General features: G+C 28.8%; 1 protein-coding gene across 1 annotated transcript; it reads right to left on the reverse strand.

The window, feature by feature from the left end:
• Positions 1 to 3,336: 3,336 nt before the first annotated feature.
• Positions 3,337 to 9,271, reverse strand: LOC130972882 (glycerol-3-phosphate acyltransferase 9). Its single transcript, XM_057897212.1, has 13 exons — positions 9,040 to 9,271; positions 7,275 to 7,478; positions 7,044 to 7,101; positions 6,651 to 6,769; positions 6,257 to 6,356; positions 5,871 to 5,966; positions 5,669 to 5,765; positions 5,005 to 5,092; positions 4,822 to 4,918; positions 4,582 to 4,667; positions 4,373 to 4,492; positions 4,187 to 4,285; positions 3,337 to 3,698 (listed from the first exon to the last, which is right to left on the reverse strand). The coding sequence occupies exons 2-13, from the start codon at positions 7,394 to 7,396 to the stop codon at positions 3,650 to 3,652; spliced, it is 1,131 nt and encodes a 376-aa protein (XP_057753195.1). The 5' UTR covers positions 7,397 to 7,478; positions 9,040 to 9,271; the 3' UTR covers positions 3,337 to 3,649.
• Positions 9,272 to 10,086: the final 815 nt, after the last annotated feature.

Below are 10,086 nucleotides of genomic sequence, written 5' to 3' on the forward strand. Positions count from 1 at the left end.
AACAATTAAAATAGTAATTTAAATAATAATAAATAACTTATAATTCTATTTTATAGGTTTTATATTTTGAAAAAATTGAGTAATTTTTTTCTTAATAATATAATCAAAATATTTCTTTATATATATATATATATATATATATATATATATATATATATATAAACAAATATTTAGAAATTTATTTCTTATACAATTAGAAGCCAATTTTTACTGATATTTATAATTGAGAAAGTTATTTTAAATAATTCAATCGCTATGAGAAAAATTAAAGCTAATTTAAAAAGAAGATAAATAATACCCTTTTGAATCGATTTTTAGAAAAAAACACTAAACTCATTTAAATTGAGAATTGATTATTCTAATAGACATCTAATATGAAATTCTTAAATTGAATATTAAGTACTAAAAATTAAATAAAAAATTAGTAGGAATCAAATTTAACAATTTAATAGGGACAAATAAATATTATTATCATATACTATTAAAAAAGTTTCAAATTATAATGGGGCACTTGTCTCCATAACAATGTATATATAAATACGTTTCTGATGATGCCATTTTTTTCAAAAACGTAAACTGATAAGAGAATGTAATATAAATAATTATATTTCTAACATATGCATCAATCATATATATATATATATATATATATATATATATATATATATATATATATATATATATATATATATATATATATATATATATATATATATATATATATATATATAGTAAACTAATAAAGGCACAAAGAGGGGAAAAATAATAGTGATCATGGTTAGGTTACCCCTTGTGTATGTATTATTATTAGAAAATTTAAACTTTTCCATTTTAAGAACTCAAACCCGAGATAACTTCATGTATATTAAAAATTATTCCCTAAATATTTATGTATATTTATATATATTTACATATATTTATTTACATATTTATTTATTTATTTAAATAATTTATTATCGAATTAATTAAATCTGTCATATAATAGAATAATCAAACATATTTACAGTAATATAATAAAAAAATTATGAAATACTAAATACGTAAATACATATTTTAATTTTATACACGATAATTGAGTGGTGGCTAATATTTTTTTATACCTAGCATAGCATGATTGTTAAAATCTTTATCTCATCGACCAATCTTATTTGTTATATTAGGTCTTTCGATGCCTAGGTATATATTACTGCCTTTTTTTGTCATGCATGAGCGAGTCTTGAGTTAGAATGTTCATGATATTGGAATAATGTCTTCATTTCTTTATTGAATGTTGAACAGTACATGAAATAAATTATAAAATAAAGTTTAAATTAGAGTTCTCCAGCATTATAAAATGGCCATCTTCCAAGGAGCAATTTCAAGCCACAAGTTTTCCTACTTCTTAAAATCATAATAAGTCAAAAAGAGCACCTATATACTTACAAAGAGTATGAGTTTGTTCTCAGAATAACAATAAAAAAAACGTGAGTTTATAGTTTTTAAGTGCATGGTTTATTGACATTTCTCTCATGTCCGATATTATTACATCATGACTACGGCTACTTTATTCCAACATTCTATATATCTAAGAAATAATCGTATTGAGCACATTTGACAGCTAAGCAAATTAACATTCTATTGTGATTAACTATCACAAATAAATTGTTGACTAACTAGTTACGTTATTAATTAATTAAGCTTAAGTAGTAGTTTATGATTTAACATTTAATTTCTATGATCTCACGTACATATTACATCATGATGACGGTCTATATACTTTCAACTCTATCTAAGAAAATTTTATTGACGCAAAACTGAACTTCTGATTTATAAACTTTATGAAGGTAATTGTGGTTAGTAACTTATTATAACAATACTAAGATATAGATAATAGAAACTAAGTCACAAAAAATTATCTAAAGCTAAATATTCTTATTGGTACACATATATTAACAACTTATGCTCTTATTATCAGGAGCGGAGCTAGATGAAATATTAAAGGGAATAAAAAATATTTACACAATAAAATAAGACTAAAATAAAATTTTAAGGGAGACTAAATTAAAATTTATATATAATTTATATGTAAAAAATTAAAATTAGGAGGGTCATTGTCCCCTTTCTGGTACCTGCCTCCGCCCCTGATTATTTTATTAGATTCAACATATGCTGGCAACCTATGCACGAGTCTTCTTCAACTCGCTCATTTTTGTATTTTGTGATTAATTAATTAGTAGCATCTATCTACCTACTATCTATTTTGTAAAAGTTTGTAGCTACCTGTGTGATTAATAAAGGGAATCAAAACTGAAACGAAAAATACAAACTCATGTAGCATAACATGTTTTATGACATCAATCATATGCAATAATAGTTCATAATGCTATAAGTTATTATTATTTAACATGATGTGATAGTGTAATTATGGAAGGAAAATGTTATATGCATCACTTTTATATAATATTTTTTAATTATTTGAAGTAAAAGTTAAGAATTGTGAAAATGCAAAAGAAATTATTTTTTGATATCAAAGAGAAAAGTGTACACTCAAAACATATTAAAAAAATATAAATATAATTTCTCTTAAAATAAAACCTTTACTCCTTAACTTGTTTACATGTTTACTACCCCTAATATTATAGGAACTCGAGGCAATGATTAGCCAATTGATGGGGTTGGAAGTTGGAACTTGTACGAGCAAGTTGTCTTAGGATTATACTGTAAATAAAATAAGATAAATTCAAAATTTTAAACTAAACAAGAAAATACAACATTTGATAGTAAAAGAAAAATGATTAGGAAAATATATCATTAGCTATTTAACACTTTAATGATATGCACGGCAGCAGTTTAGCTTGTTTATTTCCTAAGATATATATTCTAATAGTTTTTAACTATCAACTCACAATTATATATAAGTCTTAACCTTGTCATATTAGGGTAACATGTAAATCCCAACTCATTTAGAGTATCTAGCATAATAACGATTGATCTTTATATTTAATTATTATTTTCAGTATCCTTAAAACATACCTAGGGCAGGTTTAGAAGTTCACATACATAATTTTTTGTTTTTTGCGATAGTTCACGTATATTTTAATCAAAATTGAGTTCCAATACCATATGATTCCAAAATAGCGATATCAACTAATTCAAAAAAGATTTTGGTTATTCATGATATTTTCTAACTGGTCAAAGACTAATACGTCACAAATCTAAACTCCATTTTGATTATTCATGTTTCTAGTAAGACCGTTTATATATAGATCTCTTTTGACTGTGAAAAGTCTTCTTATATCTTCCTGGTTCTTTATCAATAAATTTAACAAAATTTACATAAAACATAAGGATACCAACTTAGTTGTTAATTCATCAATGAGCAAAGCCTTAATATAAACTAACGTCAATATTGATCAAAAGACATGTAAACATTCAGATATAGAAACACCATCAAAACTTTTCATCCCTAAAAAGGATATCTAGCTTCCAACATGTTTGTACAAGATATCAACCAGCCACGGAACATTTTACCAGACAACTATCTTATTCAGTAATCTAAACATATTGTAACAAACAAAAATGTAAATATCAGCATATCCAAAAAAATAATAAATAATAACAAATAAAAAAGGTTGGAGAATTCCGTATGAAAATTTACAGAAGATACACATCATTTTTCCTCCAAACGCCGTAGCATTGACTCGGCAAAGTTCTGTTGCCTGCAAGTGCATGATTAATCATTAAATCAAGCAAGATAAATCATCCTAATAAATTTCATATCTTACACAGCTGAAAAGCTTGTTAACTTTTTACACAAAACTACTTGTTGGATCAAAAGTTGATATGTTGTGTAAATCATATGAAATCTTACATTAATCTGACGTCACTTAATACACTTTTTACAGCAAAATAACAATGATCATTAAGATAAACTATTTTGGAGCCTTACTATTGTACTTAACAATTGTAATTTAAAATGTAACAACGTGAAATGAAATATTGCTAACCCAAACTTAGATTAAAATTCGAAAGAACAGCAGAGGAATGCTTCAACTATCAGAAACTAATAAGCAAAACCAAAAGTAACTTGAAACTTGTAATATCCAACTTATGACACCTATGTCAGAGGCCATATGCTAACATAGTTGAACCAAGAAAATTAGGAAATCATTTGTCCAGAAAAAGGAAGGAAATTAAAAAACATTACTTTCGTTCTCTATGCTTCGGGCTAGGACGAGAATACTTCAGGTATCCATCCCATGGAACCTTTTTAAGGCCGGCACGATGTGAGATTATGTCTCTTACCCTGCATCATCATTAACATAATAGATAATTTCAACAGCTACATCGGTCAAAAGTACCTCTGCATAAAATCTGGATCGAGAAACTTTACCTCTCTGCAAACTCAATGGGTGTCTCTCCAGGCTTCAGATTTTGTGGCTCCAAGTACCAAACATCACAAACAACAGCCCATGATGTCATTAGCTGCAACAAATGCTTAGTGAAAGATTGTCTGCAAAGTCATCAAAAGTGAAACCTCGATCGCAGCAATAAAACAGAGCAATAATAATAATAATAAACATAGGAGAAGCATCTTCTTACTTTCGACTATTCCAAAAAGCATCAACAAAAATTTTATTGTACTTTATTGCAACTGGGCAAACTGTGCATCCAAGTTCGAAGGCACCCTAAAAATAATTAGAAAAACTTGCAGACTTCAATTATAGTTTCATCAGTATAGGAACACAACAAAAAGGGGAAAAGGGGGGAAAAAGAAAGATAAAAGCTATTCCTTAAGATAAGGGAATATAAGGGCATTTCTAACGTAAAAAATTTACATACTTTTTTGAACATAACTGTATAATGATTATTTACGCAAGTCCCTTCAGGAAATATGAGAAGAGGGTTATTGTCAGCTCCCTGGACATGTTCCCTCAATCTGAAACATAAAATGTCGTGTAAGCAAAAAGGTAATAGATTTGAGATATATTTTTCCTGACATCTTCAAGTATACTCGGTACTCACTTCCTCGCCACAATTTCTCGATCCTTTGCCTCTGTACGATTGAACCAAATACATCCTACGCTCTCCAAAATGGTACTCTGCAATAGTCCTGAGCAAAAACCAATTTTGAGTATATTTCATAAATGAATTATTGTCAAGATAAATTATGATATTTTTTCAAAATTACCAAGCTATAGTAAATCATCCTGATTGTTCATCATATACCCTACTCTTCTGATAACCATTTAAACTGCCCTGCAGCCGGTGATAAATAGCTCTAACATGACATTTTTTAATTCAAAGAAGAAATTCATTAAGATGAGGAGAAGGATAGTACAAATAGGGGGATACATGATCCCCCTATACTAAAGCAAAAAACAAAAAACAAAACATTTATCCATAAAGTATAGCTTTCCACTCTCAACATGTCTGAGAGAGATAGTGCCCTATAAAGATCACAACCTTTACACCGACTAGATGCTAGGCATCTAATTCTGTCCCATAAAACATGCTGAGCTCTAACATAACATTTTAACTCTCAGATATGGTGCAAACTATCCAATCTCTTAGAAACTAAACCCTTGTGTTCATAAAAACTTCAAGATAGTAAGTGTTTAATACATAAAGCTTTTCGTTAATCATGAAGACATAAGTCCTGTTTTCTTTCAGAGCTCTATATGCTTACCAACCCATCCAGGATGCTTCTGCATAATAACAGCAAATGCTGTCATCTGTTCTAAGATAATGAAATCAATCATGGAAGTATGATTGGCCACAAAAACCTGTTGAACAAATGAAGGTAAAACCTCAGAAGAGTAATAACTAACATCTCTTATTTGAACGCATGGATCAGGATAACATGTCAGAATTAATAAAGTTAGACAAACCTGTTTCGGTCGCCTGCTAGGCCTTGGCCCATGGTACTTGACAACCCCAGTCCAAGATGCAACAAAGAAACTACACATCATCTCCACCAATGACCTCTGAAGAAAATGGCCAATTACAAATTAATTCGACAAACAGAAAGGTCAATTTGCCAAAGTTGGACCCAACAAAGGCGGAAAAGAAAGAGAACAGAAGTTGCTAGATTGCGTTTTAGATAGTTTGATTCCGACAAACAAATTCAAAGATATCTTTTGTATTTCATGATGTAGAAATGGTCATTGATTGTACTTTTAGTAGTGAACAAAAAAGGAAAAGAGAAATCTATGTTACAAGGAAAAAATATGAATTGCAAAAATGGCATGCAGGAACTTATAATTTGAATATGCACCTCAATATTTCTCCTCAACTTGTCTTGTCCCTTCAATAGGAAGTGCACTGGAATGAAGGATGAAAGAAATATTATCCATCCTATTGTTAGCACCAGAATCCTGAGAGTTTAATGGTGATTGGATGATAAGTAAAGGAACTCTTAATATTAAGAGCATAAAACATAAAACTAAACAGGCTAAATACAAAGGGTAATTTACATATACTGAAAATTGAGAAATTCAAATCATATCCTTATATTTATATTTTCTTAATGGACAGTCAATTCAGTGCCTAACTCCACACTGAAAGGGAAAAGAAGTTAGCATCCAAAATTTAGCCAGGTAGTCTATATAATACTCAGGTTTCAAAGTTACTATATAAAGCATAACATAATTTAAGTGAATCTGACCAACCTTGCCGGAAACAGAATCAAATATCGAAATACAACTCCACAACACCACAAAGGGAATAAATAAACATTCCAGTTCCATGGTTCAGGAGGATTTGACTTGAAACATCTTGTGAATGAGTCCTATTATAAGAACAACAAAAAATAATATTAAAAAATCATGAGATTTAACATTTAAAATATCACTTTGCAAATTCACAGCTAAACTGTAAACAAACATGAGAACCAAACATAAAAAAAATCTCATAAGAGAGTAAATGAACTTTGTGCCAGCAGGGTAGTATATTTGACATTAAGTCCTGACCATATTAATGTAATGATTGGTTCTGCGGAAAATAATTTTTCAATCAATACAAAAAGAAAGAAAACAGAATTAAATATAAGGATAAAAGTTTACATCTACAATAGCACCAGATGCCTCAGATAAAGTAGGAGAAATATCGAGCAAATCATGCCTGAGAAGGTTTTCCAGAAGAGAACAAGATTAGTAATATTAAAATGTAAAATGGCATCAAAATCTGTGTTCCCCAAAAAGATCAAATTAACAAAAAGCTGCACTCTTCATCCCAATTTTTTTTAGTGTACTAAAAATATAGCGTGAGCAAGAAATTAAAACAAGAAAGCATACAGGCGAAGCTTTCCATGAGGTTCTTGTTGAATGGAGGATCCTGTTGGCAGGTAATCTTCTATGTTGGGTCGATCAAGATCCAATTCAGAACTAGAAGACTTAAGTGTCCCAGTGGGAGTCATCAGTTCTAAGTTCTTCTTTCTGCTGGTGAATTCTCAACGTGAAAGAGGTCAACTGTGGTTAAATACTTATATACTTTGGTTCCTGAAATCAACACAATTGCCACTTTAGTTACTAAAAGTTAGTTGTTTCAATCAGATCCTTAAAGAAGTGATAGAAATTTTAGTCAGGTATAAATTCTAAATGGAAGTAACCAGCAATTTCACATTTAGAGAGAAAAGAGAAAGCATGCAGTAAGGCTTCCATTTTCAAATTCAAGATAGTAACAAGCTTGAAGAAGCTCACCCATGAACATAACACCAGAAAAGCCAAATAGGTAATTCTATCCAAGATCAAATTGCAGGAGAAAAAAAGTATAAAAATACATAAATCCCTTGGCATCACCAATCTATGGTTCAACCAACTCCAAAATACACATTGAAACAGGTTAGCATCCGTTTGGAAAGTCAATTCCGGAGAGAATTGAATTCAGTTCCATGATTTGGCATGATTACTCAATGAATTAAATATTTTAATTTGATATTTTATCCTTTATTAACAGAACTTTATATTTAATTACACACTCAACTATTTATCAAATAAAATAATATAATCAAAAGACATTTACATCACTAAATCAGGATGCTTCTCATTAACAGTAACAATATATAGTATAGTATGTTCACATGCACATGTTAATGGTTACTTGGTTATTAGGCTTGAGTACAACAAGCCATCTCGATTCTCAAACATACAAGGAGTGAGACATCATAAGGAATTACCCATAGATGAAGAAGGTATATAGCAAAAGAATAAAGCTTAGTTCAAATACTAACACAGTAATTCCAGCCTGAATCAAGAAATAGGTCTCGATCAATCTGTCATATTCACAACCGTACAACTGAACACACAATTCCTAAGGCGTAAGAGTATGAAACATGAATAACACACTCTAGAGTCATTCATTTCTCACAAGACATACACCAACACAAAATAGAGGAAAAGCAATACATATAACACAAGAAAGCAGTAGAAAAATCAACAGCAGGAAAGAAAGTACAAAACTCAAAATAGGGAGGATCAACGTCTTCTGTTAAATCTTTGGACCAATTAATTCTGTGGTAACTGATAAGGATATTATTTATTGGTATATCAACTTTTATGAATAAATCCATGATAATTTAATTCTCACTCGGATTAAAATCCATAACATTATTTGTTCCAGAGAAGAATCATAAATTGAATTCAATTTTATATTTGTAAGAAATTAATTCTTAATGAATGCTTGAATGAATCTCTACTCTCCCAAAGAGCTTCAACGGTGTCACAGAATCCCCCTTCATAATAAGAGTTCCAGCAATCAATTTACTTAGTTACTTATAAAAAGAGAAACAAATCCAGAAAAAAAAAAAGAATCAGTCAGGCATTTGATCAAACAGGTGGAATCATACACAGAAATGAGAAGAGAAACATCAGATTCCAAAAAAGCATCACGATTCACGAATCGTTAATTTCAGATCTTGTAAAGAACGCAATCATTTGATAAAAATCAGTTAGCTTTGCATGTATCAAATTGACAACAAATATAACAATGATTGAGCAGCGGAGCAAAATAAAGTACAAGAACCAGATTGCGATTGAAATTGAGATTGAGGAATAAGCTAACCTTGAAAAGAGTAAGTTGAAACTTGAGAAGATAGAGGATTGTAGATAGGAATAGGTTAGTGAAAGGAAGCGTTGAGGTGACTGTTGAGTGCCACGGCAGTGATGAGAATCTAGAACTGGTGGCGTGTAGAACAGTAGATGGTGGTGTTGCAGCACTTTCTTGTCTTGAATCTGGATTAAGGTAAAATTACAAAAGAATCCCTGAGGTCCTTTAAATATGGGATTAAGGGTGTGTATAGTTTTGCATTTCAAAAGCGCATAGTTTTGCTTTTAAAAAACACAGTGCACTATCCATCTTGCCCCTGATTCAATGCTCCTTAAAGCTTTAGAGTATTAAAACTTTTTTTAAAGAGTTAAATAAAAATTAACACTTAAATTTTTTTGGTCCTTTTTATTTAAAATTTGTTTAGACTAAAATTATTATTTTAATTTGGGCCATTTTAAGTTCATTATATTTTTGATTAATATTACTCATATTAAATTACTATAACATTTAAAAAAAAGGATTATTATAATATTATTATAAAAAATTTAAAAAACTGAAGTCAAACATATATTTTAGTATTAATTTTAAAAGACTAAAAGTTTTTTAAAATTAAAGTTATTTAATTTGAATTAATAATTTAAATATTAATAAAAAGACAAAAATATTTATTTAAATATTAATAAAAAGACAAAAATATTTTTTTGATATTAACGTTATTTACATGCATCAAAAAATTAGAAATTTAAACAATAAAAATTATTTTAAGATTAAATTTGTTTAAATGAATTAGAAAATAAAATTTAAAATTTTAATTTATCAAATACTCTTATAGATAATTTTATAAAAACAAAAATGCCCTTATAAAAATTAACACCGACTTACAAGCTAAAACAACCAACCTAACAATAAATTATATAATTTTTATCTAACCCTAATCTCACTTTAATTATCATTCACCTTTTTTTATTTATATTTTTCTTTGTTGCAGAATATTTTTTCTTTTTCTTTTATTTAAAAATTAAATTCTAATTTGGATTGATATCATTTAATAAAGAGTAAAGT

The sequence above is a fragment of the Arachis stenosperma genome, chromosome 4 (genome assembly GCF_014773155.1).
Source record: "Arachis stenosperma cultivar V10309 chromosome 4, arast.V10309.gnm1.PFL2, whole genome shotgun sequence".
NCBI lineage: Eukaryota > Viridiplantae > Streptophyta > Magnoliopsida > Fabales > Fabaceae > Arachis > Arachis stenosperma.